Below are 20,032 nucleotides of genomic sequence, written 5' to 3'. Positions count from 1 at the left end.
AGGGCCTTTTGCCAAGGGCCAGTATATTTGTACTCGATTCAGAAATAACAAGATACGCTGCACTGCGCTATTTCCTGGAGTGTTAACTGATATGGTAGAAACAAACTTGGTCGGAACCAAAACGTTTGTAAAGTGAAGCAAATAGAAGAAGATGAAGCTGTATTCAATTTCTATTCTTCGTTTTGACCCAAAGCCAGTCCAGCTGCTCTGTACAGCTTCAGATTTATCTAGCTTTTCTTTCTTTCAGAGGTCTACGTATGGAAATCAAGGTTTTGGATTATTTATGGTAACTAACTAAGTATGAAATTAGTGTTGGAGAGTTTATGACTTTTTTTACGAAGACAGTTACAGAAAGAACCAACCCTGGACAACGACAAGATGTTGAGGAATCAGACTATGTGTTTCATGTGTATAATCGTTCAGACGGCTTGTGTGGTGTCATCGCAAGCGATAAAGAATATCCTTTGCGAGTTGCATATACCCTGTTGAATAAATTATTAGATGAGTTTGTTACGAAGAACCCTCGTCACAAATGGGAATCTGGTGCAGTTACTCTTCCCTTCCCCGAACTTGATACGTATTTGTCTAAATACCAGGATCCTAAACAAGCAGACACAATCATGCGTGTACAGCAAGAATTAGACGAAACAAAGGATGTGCTTCATAGAACCATTGAAAGCGTTTTGGCTCGTGGAGAGAAGCTGGACGATCTTATTGCTCGTAGTGATAATTTGTCTAGTCAATCTCGTATGTTTTACAAATCTGCCAAGAAGCAAAATTCATGTTGCCTTATCCAATAATTTCCTTTTTTACTCTGAGAGGAGTTGCATTTTTTCGAGACACTCTCCTTGTCGACGTATAATAATGAGAACGTTCTGATTACTTAATAACCATCAAGGTTTTTTTAAAGATTTATATTAAAAGTCAAAAACTTATGGAAGAAAAGGATCTTTTATATATTATTTCTTTGACGACCGTTGCTCAAAAAAGAAAAGAGATTATATCATGAACAGAGCAAACGAAGGAAAAACTCAATGTTTACGTCTCTTGTGACTTAACATTCAGCAATTCTGTTCTTCTGTTTCCGTTTCAAAGAAAGATAGGTTTCCAGATTTTTGGGCAACTGTTGTTTTGAAGATGATCTGGTTCATACAGTTACATAGAACACTACAGTAATGATCAAGACACTATCCGTGTTTTCTTATTTAAGAATTTGGCAATGTTACCCTCCCTCTATGAACGTATAGCGTATTAGGAACTAATTCATGTTATCTGGTCATTGTTATGTTGCTCAAGTATTGAGTATCTCTGACCTTCATGTTCTTGAACGTTTTATGAGGAAATTGTAGTGCATGCTTTTCGAAAGCATATTTTTGGTTATTTATTAATATAATCTAAAGATGCGGGTTTGTTGTGGTTTGTCTTTAATTATGGTCAAATAATGGATAGGTATGCACCCCATAACTAATTTTTATAACAAGACATCTGAAACTGATAGAAAATAATAAGACAGATCCATTCCTTATCGTCCAGGAATTGGTTTTTTTGATTTGTAGTATAACGCTTTGCAAGTCTTAAACTCAGTTGTACCGTCTGGGTTTGGTGTTTGTTCACCATCAAGCGTATAGTAATTGCCCTGGAACACCTTTATATCCTGAGGAATTGATAATTTTGGCAAATTCAGTTGATTTTCTTTGTCTTGTTCCATTTGAGAGAGGTAGGATATTGTAGAAAGCAAGTTGGGGATGTGTCATATTTGTTTACATTTTGGTACATGAAGCAAACACAAACATCGTTACACCATGAAACCCTATTATATCGTAGTTTTTGTAAAAAGTTAAACTCAATTAATAAAAAACGAAATGAATCCTGTTTCTCATAAAATTTTACACCATCAACTTCTTGTCAGGAAACGGCTTTAAGTTGAAAATACTTGGGTTCTCTTCAGCTTCCTTCCAACGATCATTTCTACGGATAAGAATCTAATTATCTAATTTTAATTACCATCATGAAAGTTCCTAAAAGAAAACAAAAACCGAAAATGATCCAAACAACTGGATTATCAGCATAAAGAATAGAGACGCTACGAATTACGCCATTCAAAGAAACATTTACCTTGTATTTTAAATTGATTAGCAAATGCTAATTTCTCTAATAGAAAAACAATGTCTCTGAATATGAATTCAAGCAAGATAAATTTCCTCTTTCTTTTGTTTATTTACATTTTCCTTGGTGACATCATTCAAAAAAGAAAGTAGGAGCAACAACGAAAGTTGGTAAATAAGATAACGATATGCAGTGAATAGTCAAGAGGATAAGAAGAATGGGTGAATATGCACAGAACAACAACGAAATTGAAAAACATGAGTAATTTGGAAGGTATAGAAAAAATTATCTAATGTCACGTCTAGTTCTAACATTTTAGCATCATTATTTCAATTAAAGGTGCGAATTTTTCCGTAGCCTCACTAACAATGGGTAGTTTGCGGCCAAATCGCTGAATAAACAATCCTTAAAGGCTTCAAAGGAGGAACGGTTAGAACGCGAGAAAGTAAAAAAGGTTTGTAATTATCTGTTAGAAAACTTTCGGTTGGCGTTTCGTCACTCAGCAGTCGTGGTAGGCTGAATTCAAATGTTGTGTCGAAGTTTCTTAAGGATTACCAAGTTTGGATAGGAAAGCTCATGAATTCGTATAGGCAATTATGAAAGGAAACCAAGAAGTTGCTCAAATTTATGCCTCGAATGCTATCCGTAAACAGCAAGAGTCCCTTAACCTTTTAAAGCTTGCATCACGAATTGATGCAGTTTCTAGCAGGCTACAGACCGCAGTAACCATGAGAGCTGTATGTGGCTTCTTTCCAGATATAAGAAATAATGCGTTTTGTATACTAACATCAACTAGGTTTCTGGAAATATGGCTTCTGTTGTCCGTGGAATGGATAAAGCTATGCAAAGCATGAATTTGGATATGGTAAGCTGCTTACTATTTTACTATTTTTTAAAAAAGCGAAAGTTCGTTCTTCTAACCATGGATGGTAGATATCTCAAATCATGGATAAATTCGAGTCTCAGTTTGACGACGTTGATGTTCAGACCGATTACATGCATAAAGTAAGAAATCTCTTAGTGTTCCTTCTATTAACTTTCAAGACTATGGGTTCTGCTACTGCTGTAGATACTCCTCAAGAGAATGTAGATTTACTAATGCAATCCGTTGCTGATGAGGCGGGATTGGAATTCAATCAGAATATGAACGCCAACCTTTCCGTTCCTACAGATAAGGTTCCAACTCCTTCTCCGGCCGTTGAAGACGACAATTTGCAAGAACGATTGAGAGCCTTGCGTTCTTCTTGAACTTTATAATATATCATCCTTAAAAATTGTTTATGGATACTCCTAATGGATTTTTTTTTTTTAAAAAAAAAAGAACAAGAATTATCTATAAAAAAAATCTTAGACTTGAATAGATTAATGACTGAGTATAATGAAATATCTATCTTGTGTTATATTTATGACAAAGCCTCTCAAGCTCTAAAAATCCAAGGCAATTCAGATAATTGTCACTAAATTTTCAGCTTTTTCCTTACTTACAATGAACTTTCATATTAGTCACAATTTTGCTTAACCGCAAGTTCTAACGGTTGAGTCCATTCCTCTAGCTTCTACATTTGAGCTTCTAACGTCTGTTCACATACCCAGTTCCATGAATCGCTCGTTTTCCTAGTATAATAATTTATTCTAAAAGTTATTTATTCATTTTCTAAAAATTTTTTGTCTTCTTGTTTGTTTTAGGTTGAACGTGTCTTGTTGTTTCAGTACTGAATTAAAGGATGCAAGCGGAATTTAAGTCGAGCATCAATGATTTTCTAGAGCAACTTCCAAATCATGCAAGACTGTATCAGAAACCAGCGGCTTGCCTTGCTGTTTTTCGATTATTACCGATTTTGGCAAGACAGTATGTAATGTCCATGCTTTTTAATCCTATGCCTGTCGCTCTTTCAGATTTTGATTTATGGACGAAGATGTCGAGTAAAGTATATCAATCTGAATCATTCAACAAGCTAGTGAGCATGCACATTTTTCAATTCGATGGTCAGTATATTACTCTCAACGAAGAATTTCGAAAGCAATTTATCACTGCTCTTACTGGAGGGTATGATACTCACATAGTTTAAGAAAATGCAATGCTAACTCCTTTAGTGGGAATCATAATTCCTTTGGTGTTCCTTGCACTGATGAAGATAAGCACCGTGTGGATTTAGAGTTTTTAGACAAATACGCGAAAGAAACTTGGGAAACTATCTTACATTTTATGGTAGGAACCCCTGAGGGAAAATTTCCCGGAGAAGGAGTCCTAAGTTTACTTCGAAGAGGAGGTTTAATGACTGGTCCCAAAAATCAATTGCGAATTACACATGCAGGTTTTCAGTTCCTTTTGCAGGATATCAATACACAGATTTGGACTCTTTTACTTGAATATCTCAAGCTATCCGAAGATACGCATATGGATCCTATTCAAGTGTTACATTTTCTATTTATGCTAGGAAGTTTGGATTTGGGAAGAGATTACTCCGTAGATTTCTTAACTGATACTCAACAAATTATGCTGGAGGATTTACGAGAATACGGAATCGTGTATCAAAGGAAAACAACATCACAGCGGTTTTATCCCACACGTCTCGCAACTAGTTTAACAACCGACTATCATGCATTAGAAGGATCTCAGAATGACAACGATGCTGATAAAGGATTTATTATCGTAGAAACAAACTATCGTTTGTATGCCTATACAAGCTCGCCCTTACAGATTGCCATCATAGGTTTGTTTGCTAATTTACGGGCCCGATTTTCAAATTTAGTCGTTGGTGTAATTACCCGGGATAGTATCCGAAGAGCTTTAATCAACGGAATTGCTGCTGAACAGATTATTACATATTTGTCTACGCATGCTCATCCTCAAATGAGAGCGAATGTAAGTATTAGGACGCATCAGAAGTTATCAGAGCTCTAACAACATAAATAGGTACCTTTACTTCCTCCCACTTTAGTTGATCAGATCTATTTATGGGAATTGGAGAAGAATCGTCTTAAGGCAACACCGGGAATTCTATTTCGAGACTTTCTTACTGACATGGAGTTTGACCAAGCGGTTGAATACGCAAAAGAACTCGGAGTTCTTGTATGGGAAAGTTCTATTAAACGTATGTTTTTCATTACTACAGCTGGCGCACAGCCCATGATTGCCTTCTTGAAAAGAAAAGCTGTGAAGTAGATCTTCAAAAAATTTGTTCAAGAAAAATTACTGATGTATAACGAATAATGAATATGAGCATAATTCAATGCGCAATAGTACATCTCAAACGTGCTCAAATAAATATGTTTGACATGTGAAACCCTTAACCTTTTGAAATATTTGGTAACGCAAAAACCTTTGCATTTTTGACGAAACGATTCAACAGTGAAACCTGTATTACCTTAAATAACACAAGATCAAGATATGTATGCTCTCTTTGGAAACTTTCCCTCTTCTAATTAATTTATTTTATTTTTTTCTCCGAAAGGAGCTGCGTAAATAAAATGAAGATGAATGAATTATCTAAGGAATGGCGAATCTATACCAATTCTAAAATGATATTAAACTTCGGTTTAAGGAAAAACAGCTCTTTCAATGCCTTTTTTTGTTATTCAAATGGTTCCATTTACCTACCTCTCCATCATACCCTATAATTACTTACCAACGTGGAATTCGGTCTAACCACACCTAAAGTACCCGAGCGTTTTCAGTTCTTGATTCCACATTCATCTGTTATCTTTTTGAGGCAAGGAGCAATTTTATTTCATTTATATTTCAGAAAATATCTATAGCATGACTACTTATCCTGGGAGTTCCAGAGTTCTGTCTTTTGTTCGCTCTGTTTGGCAAGACTTTAAAAACAGTAACGGGTTTGATGCTTATTTGCTTGGAGATATTCAGGTTCTCAGTGCTGTCCCTGGATTCGTGGAATGCTCATTGAAATTGGAAAACTACCATTTGAACAGAATGGGGAATTTGCATGGAGGATGCATTGCCGCCCTTACTGACTTGGGTGGAAGTTTGGCTCTTGCAAGTCGAGGATTGTTTGTTTCTGGTGTTTCAATTGATATGAATCAGACATTTCTGAAAAGTGGAGGAACTCTTGGTTCACAGATTCTCTTTCATGCCAAATGTGACCGACTTGGTTCCAACATTGCTTTTACGAGTGTTGACTTTTTAACCGAAACCCAGGAAACTTTTGCTAAGGGAAGACACACTAAATTTGTTCGTAACGCTTTAAATGACCCTAGAAACTCTCTCGACTTAAACTGAAGGACTTAAAGCCATTATGCCCACTTGCTTAATTCCTTTTCCCATTAACGTTTTGATACCCAGAGAATTCATGTTATTATTTCCTCTTACTTTTATACATGTAACACCCATTTTTCGAGAATTTTTTAACGAACTTCATTCCGCTTGCTTATGAGCTTAATAGTATCCTATGTAGGTTACTGCAATTTTCCTGCTTATGATTCAGTTTCTTCATCTTTGGAATTTTTAATTCATTGACTTAATGATTTAGTATAGAATATGGAAACTTTGTCCCCTGAAGGAAGTTTTTGGATTTTTGGATATGGTTCATTGATTTGGCACCCTCCTCCCAAATTTGATCTAAGTATTCCATGTAACATTCGGGGATATGTTCGACGACTTTGGATGAAAAGTGAGGATCATCGGGGAACCGTGGAGAGGCCAGGACGTGTATTGACGTTGATTCCTTACGAAGAATGGGAACAATTCTCGGATTGGGCTCACACACCTTATGAAGAGGGATGCTGGGGGATGGCATTTCGTATTCCTGCTCCCTTTGCGAAAGAAATTAGAGCGTACTTAGATGATCGGGAAATCAATGGCTACACTGCTCATAGTGTTCCTGTGTATGCTCATGTTGGAGATAAAAAACCTATCCTTGAAAATTGTCTCGTTTACGTAGGCACATCAAATAGCCCCCAATTTCAGCCTTCAGAAACACTCGAGGAATTATCAGAGATTATTTCAACTCGGAAAGGGAAAAGTGGACCTAATTATGTTTACCTTTTTGAGCTTGCCAATGCTCTTCGCCATCTTTCACCTGAATCTAAAGATACCCACGTTTATAAGTTGGAAACTGCAGTTAAAAAGAAGCTCCAGATTTTGTAAATGCGACTTTGAACTTGTAATATATAAAAATGCTATACAAAGTTCGAGATGTATAAATGCTGTCTGAAATATTTAATTCTTTCTATCATTTGTGTTTTGGCTACTTTTCTATGCTTCATAAATACTTATTACATTTAATTGCTACTCTAGTAGGAATTGATTTTTCTTTCTCACATTCTTTATGAAGATAATAATATCGGTAACTGATCTTCTAACGATTTTTAACACTTTAGATAACTATAAACCCTTCAATGTTGATTACATATGACATTAACATTATTTATTCTTGAATAGCATTGGAAGCAACTTCTCCCCTTTGTTTTCGCGCATGCTCTATGTATTGACACATATTTTTTACGGAAGAGAATTTATAGAAATTGTAGGCATCTTTATACTTCCAAACTGTTTTTTCGGTTCCGTGCAAGGTCGGATTATGCTGAATATGAGCTGGTAAAGATGAATCAAGGTCAAGATACCACTGTAAGCTTAAGCGATTTGTTAGTAAAAAATTTTCAAAGGTTAAAAAGTCTTGTGCTGATTCCCAAGGATAGGAAGGTAAATACTCAAACTTTATGCCCTCGTTCTGCAACCAGTTTTGAAATTGACGAGCTTCCTCATGAATAGCGTAGTAAAAAATTAGAGGACGAATAATCTGAGGAGCCGAAGCGTCAATGACCATCGCCAATTCCGCTTGTTGTAGTTTTCTGTTAGGATTTCGGCAATACTGTAAGAATAAAATGTGCGTGATGGCATTGACTGCATCACAACACCTTTGTGATAGCTTTTTTGTTTCATAATCATATTCTTCTTCCTGATCTACATTCAAAAAATCGGCTTCTGGATCTTGCCGAGATTCTTCTGTGTTTGTATCAAGGAAAATTCGCAAAGAAAATTCAGGATTACAAGATAGTACAATGGTGTCGCCCGTGAAAACTACGCCTTGATTTTCGCAGATTTGTGCTTCCTGTAGTAAAGCGTTCCAAACATCCATTTCTAGCAGTACTCGTTGAGCACTTTGAATTTTTACTAACAGTTGATCTTCTTCTTCTTGTATTCCCCAACTCCAGTTCCATTTTGAAGAAGCGATGATTTTTCCAGTACTTGAAACTAAATCAACACGTAAGCTTGCTTTTTGATGCACAAGCCCAGACTCAAAATTGTAGCTTTGCTTTTCTTGATCCTTCCTAACTAAACCAAGGCCTAAGGAAATCCCCCCTAGAGCACTATACTGTACTGAGACATCGTAATTACCTCCTTTGTTGCTCAGTACAAGAGGCCATGATGAATCTCTGACATTGGATAAAATTTGGAAGTACTCCCTCTCAGAATCCACAACTTTAGATAATCTCTCCTTTGCATCGAAAAGCAAGTTCTTCGAAGACGTTAGAGACTTTCTTTTCCAGCACATAGCTAAAATAGAATCGGATTCTTTTGCTTCAGGAGGATGACATCGCTCCAATCCTAGCGACCCAGGAGGGACAGTAGATTTCAGGAAAGGTGAAATAGTGTCTGAACTAGATTGCTTGTATTTGGAAAGAAGTAAAGAAGTCATATCGAGTGCCAGTGAACACTCATTCTGAGCAATCCTATCCCAAAAGATTAGTACGCAATTTGGAGGACAAAAGAATAAAGCGGAGGAAGCTTACAATATATAATCTACAAGTTCTTTTTTGTAATCATGAATATTCATAGAGTTCTGAGAAACGTCGTTGCCTTCTTGTTGAGAAGGAAGAATGGTAAATCCATAGTAAGGATCCTGTTTACCAGAAAACGCCTTAGAAGAATCTTCCTCTTCCTCCAATTGTTTTTCTAATTCTGTTTCATCCAAGTCCCTAAAATTTCCACGTTCCTGGACAATCTTTTGAAAAATCTGAGGCAGCTCAATTTCACTAGACAGGAAACAAAGGTCAATAAAACGAAAGAGATGTAGTTAAAAAGAGCTTCACATACGGTGCCAAATTTCGAGATTCTATCACTTCAGGATTTAGACTGACTGGCAAGGGTGTTGTATCCATTTTGTTATTCTCATCTTGTGCTGAATGTTCGTCCATTTATCACACCAAAAAGTCTGTTTTTATCTTCTTTTTTCTATAAATGTAATAACAAATATAGTTGAAAGCTAAAATTACCTAACAAAATTAATCGAACTTATACTTGGTTACTGCCAAACAATCGGCATTCGACACTTTATAAGAACAGTCGAAAATTCTCTGTCAATTGTCAAGAGCAAATGTATGAACGAAATGCTTTCTCAAACTCATAATTATTTCACTATTAAAACAGGGAGACGCTTACGTGGATGAGCTGGAATGTCTGTGGTTTTATCTTTTGTACACTTACAATTTAACATAGTCAGTTTTAATTTATTAAGAACAGTAATAAATGAAGCGTCTCATGAGCCAGAAAGTTGTATAAAAAGCGCGTATAGTCGTTGATTACTATGCATTTGACAGTCTCCATACTTGTTGAGTTCAAACGCATTTCTCCTTCTAACAATAGAGGAATTTGAAAAAATAATTCAAATCGCAATCGTTTTACATCCTTACTCGGGGTGTGAAATATACCTATACTCTTGAAACGTATTCCCTGCTTTTCCCAATACATTAGGAACCTCTTATACGCGCCGAGAAATCGAAATGAAACGTTCAGGTAGCTTAGATAATAAAGAAATGAAAAGGAAAAAGAATTGGGATGATTCTAAAGAAATTTGCTTACTAGAAAAGGAAGTGCTTGAAGATAATACTGAAACGAAAAAACGAAACCTGCATCCTAAGTCGAACCAATCTACAAGAAGTTTTTTATTAAACGATAAAAATACAGAATCTGATTGTGATCAAAAGCCTTTTGTCGAGATTCCAGTTCGAGGACCATTTCCAGCAGTGAAAGAAATGAAAACAGAGGATGAGGGACTACGAGGGTTTCATTCGAATTCCGTCTTACGAACTTGCTTTCGAGTTGGTGAACTATTAAAGGTGTACAGTTCGCGTCTTTCTACCTATTTGACTGTTGTCGAGTTTTTCGGTAATTCACAAATCCTTGAAGGGAGATTAATATGCTAACATGAGTCTAAAGGTAAAGTTCGTTCACATAAATGTGTAGGAAATATTATCCTACTAGAGTTGGAGGATGTGTTTCGGGGTAGTAAATCCCCATGCATTCATGCTAAACTATATTCTACACAGTCAGTATCGTCGTTTCTATTAGAAACGGGGTCTTTTGTGCGAATCGTAGGAAATGCAGCCTGTTCGGAAAAGCTTTTAAAGATCATGCACATAAGCAGCACAGACATGGATGAACTGATAGAAACCTACAACATGACTCATTACCAACGAACATAAAACTAAAATGTTTAAACAAAGAAGAATGAAACTTTAACGAGTAAAAAGGAATTTATTATCCCTAAGTGATACATTTAAATATGAACTCTACGAATAAGATCTTCACAATTGAAACTAAGTCCATAGGAATGTGAGTGGAAGGCAGTCATTAAGCATATGAAAATTTGAAATCGAATCTAGCTGAAGGTAAAACAACGGTTAGACCTGTCTATTCAGAATGATAATCCATCAGTCATGGAAAAACGCAAGATGTCCGCAACTATTTGAAACCTGTAATAATGTATAGCTCATGGTGAACTATTGCAAAAGGAATCCACAAGTGGATTTAAAAAAAAATAAGCATGAAAACAATCTAGACGAACGAAAACCAGCCCAAAAGGAGAATGTGGTAATTCAACCATCTTTAAAACATGGATTGGGGATAGACCAAAGAATAGAATAATAAAGAAGAATCAAGCAGAAGTAGATTAGCAAAGATTACTCCGAATTAGGTAAGAATAATTCTGGAAATTTAAACGTATTGAGCCAACCACTTAAAACCTTCTCCATATCCTTGACGAAGAACAACCGAGCACATAAAGACTTCGATGGGACGGATTCCAGGAACAGGCTTGGAAACACCTTTACCGGTTGTCTGATACAAGCCAAGAGCAGCCTTTAATTCGTCCTCTGAAATAGCACCAGGCGCATCAATTTTGTTACCGAGAATTAAGAAAGGAACCTTAGCAAGCTCCTCCATAGCCAACAAAGCATCCAACTCGGCTTTAGATTCGGAAAGACGCTCGAAATCGCAGCAGTCAACAAGGTATACAATGCCATTCACTTCTGGAAAGTAGTCTCTCCAAAGACGACGAGCTAGAAAGGAAGTTAATATAATAATTCCTGAAGATAAAGCTAAGAAGGAAGCTAAGGACAAAAAGATAATTTAAATATAAATTTAAAAGTTGCTGTCCTATCAACCAGGCAGGCCATCATAGGACACTCACCAGGCGAAGCTTGGACCTTCAATAAGCCAAAATGGCGGCTTCTTTTTCCAAAGCAATAAGAAATACTTACCTTGTTGGTGACCACCCAAGTCAAAGGTTGTAAAACGAACCTTTCCAATAGCTAACTCTTCAGAAGTAGGATGCAAAGTAGGTTGCATAACAGCTAAACGGTCATTCTATTTCAAGAGTTAAAGTCAACATTCCTCTTCTTTTATTCTGCTTGCGTACCTTCAGCATGTGCAGCAATGTGGTTTTACCAGCATTATCCAAACCCAAGAAAAGCATCTTGGCATGCTTATTCACAAGACCAAGAGCAGCTAGAGCATCATAAAACCAATTAAGGATGAACATTGGGATGATTATCTCGAAATTGTACAAACTTTTGCAGATTCACAACAAGAGTTGGTAGTTGGCAAAGGACGACCTTAGTATGGGGGTTACATATCCTTCCGTATGCTAACTTGTCATAATGCGAGTATGGATCCTTGGTAGAGAGATAGGTTTATTCCATTTATTGAGCTGAATTTAAATATTTATGGCTTGTTACAAAGGTTTCGCATAGGAAGGAAGCATTTGTGGAAAATTCGGATTCATAAACGTGGGTTCACCATTTCACCTTTACATGCTGTTTTGCCATATATATATATTAAACAAAGTGCTTTTTTAAAGAATAAAAGACGACTGCGTACTTCTTGGTGCTGACTTTGGTGAGAATTCCTCGCCGTAGCTGAAAAATACTCGTTTTATTCTAGAGCAGGGATCCATTGCACCGCAATACAACATCTCATCCATTCCTTTATTTGAATTTTGCGAATAGATTATGCGTCTTTCATGCGGTTGCTTCTACATCGCTTGCAAGTGTTACAGTCTATCGTGATCCATTCAGGAGACACTTTCAATACGAGAGCAGCAATTTATGATTAATTTTAGAAAAAAGTCCCTTCTATGCAGTCCACTAGCTTGCTTCTCGTAGGAGAAAGCAAGATGGATTTCTGAGGAGGCACGAAACCTTCCTTCATTGATGCTTAAGAGACGAAGAGAATACTTTTACTTTCCTTTAGAAGCCATAAACTGATCTTTTGGGATTTAATTTTCAGCTCAAGGACCAAGCTTCACCAGCATTTTCGTTACTCATGTAACCCCTTTGAAGTCTATAAATATTTACTTTCAGGTTTACAGTGGAGAATCAATTATAATCAATAAGATATCGACTATAATAAAATATGAAACAGGAAATAGGAAGCAAGCTTTTGATGGTCGAAATGTCTATATAGAACGAAAGGAAACTTGTGCTAACATTGATCAACTTCCTATGCTAGGTACTATTTCTGATCTCAAACAAACATGATTGTATTCCATATTGAGTACTTTTTCTCCTTTTTGGTTTGTTTACCTGAAGCACTTATTTACACATGTTGCAAGCCTGGGATTCGTCTGCGCAAGCTGTTTATCATCTTATTATCCAGTTCATATAAATTCGACACAGTCAAGTAAACAAATGAAAAGTACAATAACTGCCCTTATTCCTTCGATTTAGTCACCGTGGTGTTCATTATAAATGACAAGCCAGCTACTCCTCGGAAACCGCATACGGGTCGAGTTCCAATTTTATTTATTTATTTTATTTAATGTTTCTTTTTCATATGAACGAAACTAGAAGTTCTCTCAATGAGTTTGAATTAGGCTTATCCACATCATCCACATTCTGAACGTCCCTTCAACATCTATCTTTGTTATTCTCCAAACGTCTTGATTTTAACAAGGATTCATCAAAGACAAAGGGATTTTTATATAAAATAATTTTTTTTTTTAGTAAAACATTCACCTGGAATCTTTCTTTTCAGCTTTTCTATTAAAATCCCATCAGACCTAGCATTGTTCTAAATTCGTTAGGGTTTCACCTCAGAGTTGAACCTTTTTCACTTTCCTTTCGCATCTTTCGTTTTCTAATAGAAAAATGCTGTTGTTCAGTGACTCTAAACCAGTTACTGCGGTAACTACGTATATTGACAAGATGACTGTTGGTGGCCGCACTGATAACGACCTCTCTGGAATTGTCGAATTGTCAGAAGTAGTGGGTCTTACTTCTACTGGGCCGAAAGAAGCAGCACGTACACTTCGTAAAAAGTTGAAGTATGGCCGGCTTGACGAACAAGTTCGAGCTCTAATTGTCCTTCAAGCATTAATTGAAAATGCGGGATCACACTTTGTCGAAAACTTTTCCGATGAAAAGTTAGAGGAACGTATATTTTTATGTGCTACAAGTCCAGCTTATCCAAAAAAAGTGCGAATCAGGGCTTACTCATTAATCAAATTATGGCAATCCGACTATTCCAACGTTCGGGGAATGGAAAACCTGAGTAAGTTGGCTAGGAAACTTCCGTCGAAGATGCCTCCCTTAAGCATTCGTCAACAACAACCAATTAATATGAAGCGCGTTGCCCCTATACTTGAGCGTTTGATTGTCTCCTCCAACATGGCGGCTACCAATTTGGCAAACACACTTGCTCAAATTAATCCTCACCGCGAAAATCCCACCCATAACAAACAAATTATGATGTATTATGTTGACTGTAAACGGTGCCATCGCTCTTTGTTGAGATATATAGAAGCCATTCAAGATGAGATGTGGCTTGCAAATTTGTTGAAAACCAATGATGAAATTGTCAGTGCGATTGATTCGTATAAAGAGAAGACAAGCCATAATGAGGAACAGGATGATGACTTTGAAAGCGGCTCTGATTCTTATTCTCTGAACGACAGAGCTTCTTACTTGTCCGGTTCCGATGTTTCTGATACTATTTCTCAAACTGAGGAAGATCTGGACGCCAACAACCCTTTCAGTGATTTGAACCGTACAGATTAATGGAGTGTATTTATCTTTTTATTTTTGTGAATAAGTCCCTCTCTTCCTTTTCTAGATGATCTTTTATATGAGACTCCTTCTTTTAATGACTTTGATTACGCATAAAAACTCACTTATATACAATGCCCGACTATTTGCTCCGCATCTGTACTATTATGAATGTAAAGACTCTGTATAACATTTCTAATTACGATATGCTGCTGTTTTGTTTTGGTTATGACTAGATTGCACCCTAATAACATTATATACTTCATTTAGTGAATGAATTATTCATGCGCATCAGATCCGTTTCATCATATATGCCTTTTTAACATCACTTCTATTTAGTTTTATATAACGTCTTTAAAATATAAAGAGCATCTGAGTTTCTCTGTTCGTTTCCACCTAATCCTTCCTTTTATGATCTGTCCCTTGTCCTTGACATTGAGTAAGAGTTTAGCGAATGTTTACATGACTGAATTTCCATCAATTCCACGCATATAGTCATATATTTTTTTATAAATCGAAAATAATAGTTAATTGATTTAAATCTAGAAAATTTATTTCCCGTATTTCTTCCTGATCTATCTTGCACACATGTTTCATGCTCCTGGAAACATGTAAACAAACATTTCCTCCCTCACCACATACCAGAAATATCAGCATTGAAGGTAGCTTCCAAGTATACACTGAAGGAAACCATAAATTGATCATTGAATGGATTGTTTAGCGACCTTCGACCATGGACTTTTCTCCTCTGAATTGCAAGATGCGTCTCTACTTCCCGAGTCATTGAAGCAAGCAAACAAAGAACAAAATCAAGGAATTACAGCTTTCGATGTTCTATCCGATAATAGAACGTTCAAAAAAGAGAGAAGAACCAACACTAAACGGAAGCGTTCAGAAAGAGAACAGAAGAAAACATGCGAAAAGCAGCCCAAAAAGCATATAAGACAGGACAATCAAGTTCCTGAAAAACTTGAAAACTATTTAAAGAAGAAAAATCCTCAGACTCCCGTCAACATCGAAACGCTTTGTCCATCTGCACCAATGTATATAGAAGATATCATCATAAGGGACACCAATATGTCAAAGATAGAGACACCTGTGTCCAGCTTTCCAGGAAGTCAGCCAGCAAATTCGTATCATGGACATGACGCTTACAGTAATAGCTTGCATTTTCAGCTTTCACCTTTTTCATCTAGGGAAAGCCCTACCAATAATTTATCTAGAAAAGAATCAGCAAAATATGGTACCTTAAAAAATGCAAAAGAGAGTCCATATGTAAAAACACCTTGCTACGGAAATTCCAAAACGAACAGATCAAATTCGACCTCCCCTAAAGAGAAGATTACAGTTATTTATGTAAGAGCTTTAAATGGGAAAGAAAGATACTAACTAAACTCTTAGGATGATAATGAAGTGAGAGACTACTTATATGTATTCGGCTCTCGATCCCAAAATAAAAAGCAAGACTACACGGTTGTAGCAAAGAAAAAGTCTTTCCAAAGCACTAATTGTGCAAACTTCTTTCTGTTAAAAAACTTGATGGATCCAAAGTACATTCCGGAGACAGCTGAAGAACGGTCACTGTGCATTCAGGTTTTGGAAGAAGTACTGAATCCATAAGAGGGAACAAAGTAAAGCATCAACAAAGAATGTTTTTTTACGTTTACTAAGTGAATTGATCCTTCTTTTTTTTTTTTTTTTTTTTTGAAGAGCTTTATTTAGAGCCCTGAGCAAGAATATCATCGACGTCGTTCTTTAAGTGAGGATAAGCAGAAATGATCTCTTCAGCTAAGGTTTGCTGAAAGTTTTCCATAGCTAAAAACTTTCCATGCACGTATTGATTGTCTTTTTGAACCAACTCACTGAATTGTCGAGCGTATACATCAGGATTTCTACCTTGTTCAACATATTCTAGCACATCTTGAGAGATCGGTTCATTTACTTTTTTAGATATCTTAGGGAGTGACCTAAGATGATTTATCAAGGTGCTAATATTTTCTGGAATAGTATCTGGAGGAGTTGTGTCTTCCAAATTGTAAATTACCAAAGCCAAGTCATACAGCGATTGAGTCGTATCTTCCAGTTTGCTTGCTAGTTCTTTCATTTCAGGTGTCATTTCTTCTGCAGTGCTTCTTTTTTGTCACAACGCAAGCTTGCCCAAACTGCTTTTGGTAAAGCGGTGCTATTTAAGATATAGAATGATTTATTGTCTTTATGAAATTTAATCGTTATTAATAAAACGGTAACAAATAAATGCAAAGACAACAAGATAGTAAATATTCTTAGCTTTCAGTATACGTGTCAGATTTATGAAGATCGGTGGTACAGTGGTACACCAAAGCATCTATAATTTACCTTTGATTCTGATTTAAGTGGAAAATGTGTTGATCAATAGGAATCGAATACAGAAAAACAAAACGAACTCATTATTTCTTTTGATAATAAATTTCTACTTGCTATTAAATGTTACAATATTGAAAATTATTAATATAACATGATCATGGACTTTAAATACTAATAAAAAATTAGAGAAATATTACGTTTAAGGAAGCCATAGTAGACATTAATGTGAACTAAGTAAAAGCAGTAATCTGTGTAACCCCAAAAGTGAGATAGAATAAATCATTAGCAGCAGATATTTTCATCCAATAAAAATAATTTGAGAGATCTAAATTGGCAGATTTTTAGTTTTTGCTGGAGACAATATTAAAGACCTGTCGGTATGCACGGATTGTCGTTGGATGTAGAGAATTTCTAGAAGCGATAACGAAAGATTTTATATATTGGAATTTTGTGCAGTTGCGGTTGACGAATTGGATTCAGAAGCTTCTGGCGTATTACTATGTATCCCTACACCAGAGTTTGTTGCAACGGGTCCTGATTCTACTCCCGCTCCCGGTACTTGCGAAAGTTGCTTTCCAACCTCTCGCCTAGAAGACCGAGCATCTTTGTGTATAACACGACACCATCGACTATGTCCAGGCCAAGCTTGCTGTTGGCATTCTTTACTGCAATATTTAGTACGACGACAACGCCTGCATTTGGCAAATTGACGGCTGTGTTCTTCCCATTTATTACATTGCAAACTTGCGCAACGACGAATTCCTCCACGACTCTCATCCTTTCGGCAGTAGTTGTTCATTATAGCTCTGGCCCAGTATTGAATTTGTGGCGGGTAAAACTTTAAGGTGAACTGCTCAACCAGTTGAAAGGTATTCCAAACTTTGTTCCCGCTGCGCAACGGCGACATACGTAAGCTAGGCACGTCTTTGGATATCTCAAAATGAGGCCGTAGGTGAAAGTAATTTTTACTCGTATAAGCCAAGATTTGCAACCCGTAAAGTATATCTTCCTCCCTAGGAAGTTTATTGATTTTTTTGTCGAAATTATCAAAAAATGAAGTGATTCCTTGAAAATCTGCAGTATTCTCGAGCCTTCGTGCTTCAAATAATACTAAGGGAGTAGGAATAGAAATTGCCCGCTGAGCGCGACGACGACGAATTATCGCTTGCTGCTGAGCTATAGACATAGATAATTGATCTGATACACGAGAAGCCTCCTGGACCGTATTTAAAGGATTTACAGGTAAAGGTGTGAAGAGATTTAAAGAGTTAGGGCGGTCAGAAGGAGCGGTATCCGAATTGGAACTATCCCTGGAAGCAACTCCATTTTGGGACATACTTGGAGAGGAAGGGGAAGGGGATGAAACAGGATTTATATTTTCGTTGGAAAAGGAGGTACTTGAGGCTGAAGACGGTAATCTTTGAATAGTAAAAGGAGACTGGACTTGAGAATCGCCATATGCGTCCTGAGAATAGACAGCAGAGTGACCCTGTGAAGAACCAGTATCTGCAAATTCTCTCCCATTATCTTCACGATTAGTTGAACGATTTCGATTTTGAAATTCGTTACTGTCTCTAACTTCAACGGCGACGTTCCTCCGTCCAGAAATATTGTTCGGGTAAGGAGAAGACAAATCACCGCCAACGTATAACGAATTTAAAGGAGAGTTATTTTCAGTAATCGCATCCATCGAGTTTGAGTCTAATGGGGCTAAAGAGTTGTTTGGAGGCGGCGTAGATACAGACGTAAAAGTACTTGCTGTCCGGTTAGTAGAAGGAACCACAGATTCAAGAGCAAACAAAAAGTCATCCAAGAGTGTTACAACAATAGGAACGATTCCTGCTTCAACTACGCGAATTCTGATAGCTTCTGAGCCCCGGATACCGACATTAACGACACACTGCAAGGCAAGTTGCCAGATAGTCATACGAGCAAACGTTTGTCCTCTTCCAGCTCGCAAAATATTCATTAATCGGACCAAGCCACCGTCTATAGTAAGAATTTCTCGGATTTTGGGTGAAGTAGATGTTAAGTATGCGAGATGACTCAAGGAATTCATAAGAGCCATTTCTGAATCACAATCAAGAGCACGACGGTCATACAAAACCGTGTTGATAGTGACAGAGGCTCTATTATTCCAAACAACGCTCACATTGGATTCTCTCATTTTGTAGTTAATTAATCAAAGGAAAGTTAGGATAAGTAGCTTAATAATCAAAAAAATAAATAGATGCGAAAAAATAAGAAAGAAATTAGCGGAAAATAAACAAAGGGTAACGAGCCGAAATAGGAGAAGCCAGAAACAAAAGAAAAACGAATGCAATGGTTACAGACAGATAGGAAAGGAATAATAAAAAAAAATACCAGTAAAATTCCAAAAAGCGAGGTTGTTTAACTATAAGGGGCTTTTTAAGACAATAGGGGAAGGTCGCAAACGAACAAGGGGAAGGGCAATTAATTAACACAGATTCTTTGGTTTTTTTTTTTTTTTATCCAGCCAAGCTATACGAGAAATTAAAAGATCAATGTGTTGACTCCAGGAAGAGCTGTCGTCTAACGAACTTTTAATTCAGGAGTATAAGCACGTGTATGAAAAAAAAAAGGCTCAATAAGAAACAAACAGTTATATTTTAGCCAGAAATGTTTACAATCTGAAATTGAGCAGCACAAGTGTAAAAGGAAAACCAAATGTTACGATGACCAAAGAGAAAGATAGTTACCTTTTCCGACGGATACTTAAGAGGCAGGACGAAAATAGGAAAATGTATGAGATTCAAGCCAATAAATCAATTATTTCTCAATGCCAACGGAAGTCCTCTAACAAGTTTTCAATTCCCGAATGAACAAATAAGCAAGAAAAACTGATCCTAGCGAATTCAGAATCTTTTTTTAGACAAGATGTAAATGTGAATAAAAAACTTCTAAAAAAGCATAGGGTAGCACGTTCCACGTACTATGTATACAAATACACTGAGGGCTTTCCGTCTTAGATATGCTCCAATTCCTTTTTTTTTTCTATTGCAATTTATGTTTCTATATGACTTTAACTTGAAACGAAGGTTTAACAATGGTTTCAATGCAATTTTTTCTTCTTCTTTGGAGACCTTCTCTGGCGGCAATATAGACAAAGGGCAGGTTACGTTTCTCCTGCTAACAATGCACCTGCCTCAGCAGATACTCGCTAAAGAGGGAAGGGTAGCGCTTACAAGTAAAATGGCGTGGGGATTAATGGGAAAGTCTTCTAATGATCTGCAGATTCGCTTATGAACGTCGATCATTTTACTTTGTAGGAAGTGAA

At 36.7% G+C, this 20,032-nt stretch overlaps 13 protein-coding genes across 13 annotated transcripts; 8 read left to right on the top strand and 5 right to left on the bottom strand.

Moving 5' to 3' along the window:
* Positions 1-62: 62 nt before the first annotated feature.
* On the top strand, positions 63-1,736 carry SPOG_03088 (SNARE Ykt6). Its single transcript, XM_013165747.1, has 2 exons — positions 63-255; positions 311-1,736. Exons 1-2 carry the CDS (start codon positions 152-154, stop codon positions 798-800), a joined length of 594 nt encoding a protein of 197 aa, XP_013021201.1. The 5' UTR covers positions 63-151; the 3' UTR covers positions 801-1,736.
* Positions 1,076-1,771, bottom strand: SPOG_03089 (uncharacterized protein). Its single transcript, XM_013165748.1, has one exon. The coding sequence runs from the start codon at positions 1,706-1,708 to the stop codon at positions 1,523-1,525; it is 186 nt and encodes a 61-aa protein (XP_013021202.1). The 5' UTR covers positions 1,709-1,771; the 3' UTR covers positions 1,076-1,522.
* A 566-nt stretch (positions 1,772-2,337) lies between these two features.
* On the top strand, positions 2,338-3,514 carry SPOG_03090 (vacuolar sorting protein Did2). The gene is made up of 7 exons (XM_013165749.1): positions 2,338-2,379; positions 2,426-2,445; positions 2,483-2,560; positions 2,697-2,843; positions 2,903-2,971; positions 3,040-3,111; positions 3,151-3,514. The coding sequence occupies exons 1-7, from the start codon at positions 2,364-2,366 to the stop codon at positions 3,352-3,354; spliced, it is 606 nt and encodes a 201-aa protein (XP_013021203.1). The 5' UTR covers positions 2,338-2,363; the 3' UTR covers positions 3,355-3,514.
* A 51-nt stretch (positions 3,515-3,565) lies between these two features.
* Positions 3,566-5,391, top strand: SPOG_03091 (transcription factor TFIIH complex subunit Tfb2). The gene is made up of 3 exons (XM_013165750.1): positions 3,566-4,153; positions 4,201-4,972; positions 5,024-5,391. Exons 1-3 carry the CDS (start codon positions 3,831-3,833, stop codon positions 5,270-5,272), a joined length of 1,344 nt encoding a protein of 447 aa, XP_013021204.1. The 5' UTR covers positions 3,566-3,830; the 3' UTR covers positions 5,273-5,391.
* Positions 5,392-5,866: 475 nt separating this feature from the next.
* SPOG_03092 (acyl-CoA thioesterase) lies at positions 5,867-6,346 on the top strand (the record flags this gene model as incomplete). The annotated part of the gene is made up of 1 exon (XM_013165751.1): positions 5,867-6,346. One exon carries the CDS (start codon positions 5,867-5,869, stop codon positions 6,344-6,346), a length of 480 nt encoding a protein of 159 aa, XP_013021205.1.
* A 258-nt stretch (positions 6,347-6,604) lies between these two features.
* SPOG_03093 (ChaC-like protein) lies at positions 6,605-7,213 on the top strand (the record flags this gene model as incomplete). The annotated part of the gene is made up of 1 exon (XM_013165752.1): positions 6,605-7,213. One exon carries the CDS (start codon positions 6,605-6,607, stop codon positions 7,211-7,213), a length of 609 nt encoding a protein of 202 aa, XP_013021206.1.
* Positions 7,214-7,351: 138 nt separating this feature from the next.
* On the bottom strand, positions 7,352-9,370 carry SPOG_03094 (mediator complex subunit Srb4). Its single transcript, XM_013165753.1, has 3 exons — positions 9,164-9,370; positions 8,860-9,102; positions 7,352-8,799 (listed from the first exon to the last, which is right to left on the bottom strand). Exons 1-3 carry the CDS (start codon positions 9,262-9,264, stop codon positions 7,494-7,496), a joined length of 1,650 nt encoding a protein of 549 aa, XP_013021207.1. The 5' UTR covers positions 9,265-9,370; the 3' UTR covers positions 7,352-7,493.
* Positions 9,371-9,849: 479 nt separating this feature from the next.
* Positions 9,850-10,551, top strand: SPOG_03095 (uncharacterized protein; the record flags this gene model as incomplete). Its single annotated transcript, XM_013165754.1, has 2 exons — positions 9,850-10,234; positions 10,286-10,551. 2 exons carry the CDS (start codon positions 9,850-9,852, stop codon positions 10,549-10,551), a joined length of 651 nt encoding a protein of 216 aa, XP_013021208.1.
* A 32-nt stretch (positions 10,552-10,583) lies between these two features.
* Positions 10,584-11,956, bottom strand: SPOG_03096 (ADP-ribosylation factor Sar1). The gene is made up of 3 exons (XM_013165755.1): positions 11,766-11,956; positions 11,608-11,713; positions 10,584-11,406 (listed from the first exon to the last, which is right to left on the bottom strand). The coding sequence occupies exons 1-3, from the start codon at positions 11,886-11,888 to the stop codon at positions 11,063-11,065; spliced, it is 573 nt and encodes a 190-aa protein (XP_013021209.1). The 5' UTR covers positions 11,889-11,956; the 3' UTR covers positions 10,584-11,062.
* Positions 11,957-11,972: 16 nt separating this feature from the next.
* Positions 11,973-15,022, top strand: SPOG_03097 (cortical component Lsb5). The gene has a single exon (XM_013165756.1). The coding sequence runs from the start codon at positions 13,495-13,497 to the stop codon at positions 14,401-14,403; it is 909 nt and encodes a 302-aa protein (XP_013021210.1). The 5' UTR covers positions 11,973-13,494; the 3' UTR covers positions 14,404-15,022.
* Positions 14,530-16,770, bottom strand: SPOG_03099 (mediator complex subunit Med10). Its single transcript, XM_013165758.1, has one exon. The coding sequence runs from the start codon at positions 16,505-16,507 to the stop codon at positions 16,106-16,108; it is 402 nt and encodes a 133-aa protein (XP_013021212.1). The 5' UTR covers positions 16,508-16,770; the 3' UTR covers positions 14,530-16,105.
* Positions 15,100-16,011, top strand: SPOG_03098 (Mde2 protein; the record flags this gene model as incomplete). Its single annotated transcript, XM_013165757.1, has 2 exons — positions 15,100-15,747; positions 15,793-16,011. 2 exons carry the CDS (start codon positions 15,100-15,102, stop codon positions 16,009-16,011), a joined length of 867 nt encoding a protein of 288 aa, XP_013021211.1.
* Positions 16,771-16,859: 89 nt separating the features above from the next.
* Positions 16,860-19,867, bottom strand: SPOG_03100 (zf-MYND type zinc finger protein). Its single transcript, XM_013165759.1, has one exon. The coding sequence runs from the start codon at positions 18,899-18,901 to the stop codon at positions 17,168-17,170; it is 1,734 nt and encodes a 577-aa protein (XP_013021213.1). The 5' UTR covers positions 18,902-19,867; the 3' UTR covers positions 16,860-17,167.
* Positions 19,868-20,032: the final 165 nt, after the last annotated feature.

This window comes from Schizosaccharomyces cryophilus (genome assembly GCF_000004155.1).
Source record: "Schizosaccharomyces cryophilus OY26 unplaced genomic scaffold supercont4.1, whole genome shotgun sequence".
NCBI classification, from domain to species: Eukaryota; Fungi; Ascomycota; class Schizosaccharomycetes; order Schizosaccharomycetales; family Schizosaccharomycetaceae; genus Schizosaccharomyces; species Schizosaccharomyces cryophilus.
The sequence above is the reverse complement of the archived record's forward strand: the minus strand, read 5'-3'. Positions and strand labels throughout refer to the sequence as shown.

Coding starts and splice junctions, on each gene's coding strand:
- SPOG_03097 (XM_013165756.1), top strand. CDS start 13,495: ATGCTGTTGTTCAGTGACTCTAAACCAGTTACTGCGGTAACTACGTAT.
- SPOG_03096 (XM_013165755.1), bottom strand. CDS start 11,888: ATGTTCATCCTTAATTGGTTTTATGATGCTCTAGCTGCTCTTGGTCTT. Junction 11,714..11,765: donor CATTGCTGCACATGCTGAAG/GTACGCAAGCAG, acceptor CTCTTGAAATAG/AATGACCGTTTAGCTGTTAT. Junction 11,407..11,607: donor CTTGGGTGGTCACCAACAAG/GTAAGTATTTCT, acceptor CTTCCTTTCTAG/CTCGTCGTCTTTGGAGAGAC.
- SPOG_03099 (XM_013165758.1), bottom strand. CDS start 16,507: ATGACACCTGAAATGAAAGAACTAGCAAGCAAACTGGAAGATACGACT.
- SPOG_03091 (XM_013165750.1), top strand. CDS start 3,831: ATGCAAGCGGAATTTAAGTCGAGCATCAATGATTTTCTAGAGCAACTT. Junction 4,154..4,200: donor ATCACTGCTCTTACTGGAGG/GTATGATACTCA, acceptor TAACTCCTTTAG/TGGGAATCATAATTCCTTTG. Junction 4,973..5,023: donor ATCCTCAAATGAGAGCGAAT/GTAAGTATTAGG, acceptor CAACATAAATAG/GTACCTTTACTTCCTCCCAC.
- SPOG_03088 (XM_013165747.1), top strand. CDS start 152: ATGAAGCTGTATTCAATTTCTATTCTTCGTTTTGACCCAAAGCCAGTC. Junction 256..310: donor TCTTTCTTTCAGAGGTCTAC/GTATGGAAATCA, acceptor GTATGAAATTAG/TGTTGGAGAGTTTATGACTT.
- SPOG_03100 (XM_013165759.1), bottom strand. CDS start 18,901: ATGAGAGAATCCAATGTGAGCGTTGTTTGGAATAATAGAGCCTCTGTC.
- SPOG_03090 (XM_013165749.1), top strand. Junction 2,561..2,696: donor AACGCGAGAAAGTAAAAAAG/GTTTGTAATTAT, acceptor GAATTCGTATAG/GCAATTATGAAAGGAAACCA. Junction 2,844..2,902: donor CCGCAGTAACCATGAGAGCT/GTATGTGGCTTC, acceptor AACATCAACTAG/GTTTCTGGAAATATGGCTTC.
- SPOG_03089 (XM_013165748.1), bottom strand. CDS start 1,708: ATGGAACAAGACAAAGAAAATCAACTGAATTTGCCAAAATTATCAATT.
- SPOG_03094 (XM_013165753.1), bottom strand. CDS start 9,264: ATGGACGAACATTCAGCACAAGATGAGAATAACAAAATGGATACAACA. Junction 9,103..9,163: donor GAATCTCGAAATTTGGCACC/GTATGTGAAGCT, acceptor TTTCCTGTCTAG/TGAAATTGAGCTGCCTCAGA. Junction 8,800..8,859: donor GAACTTGTAGATTATATATT/GTAAGCTTCCTC, acceptor CTTTTGGGATAG/GATTGCTCAGAATGAGTGTT.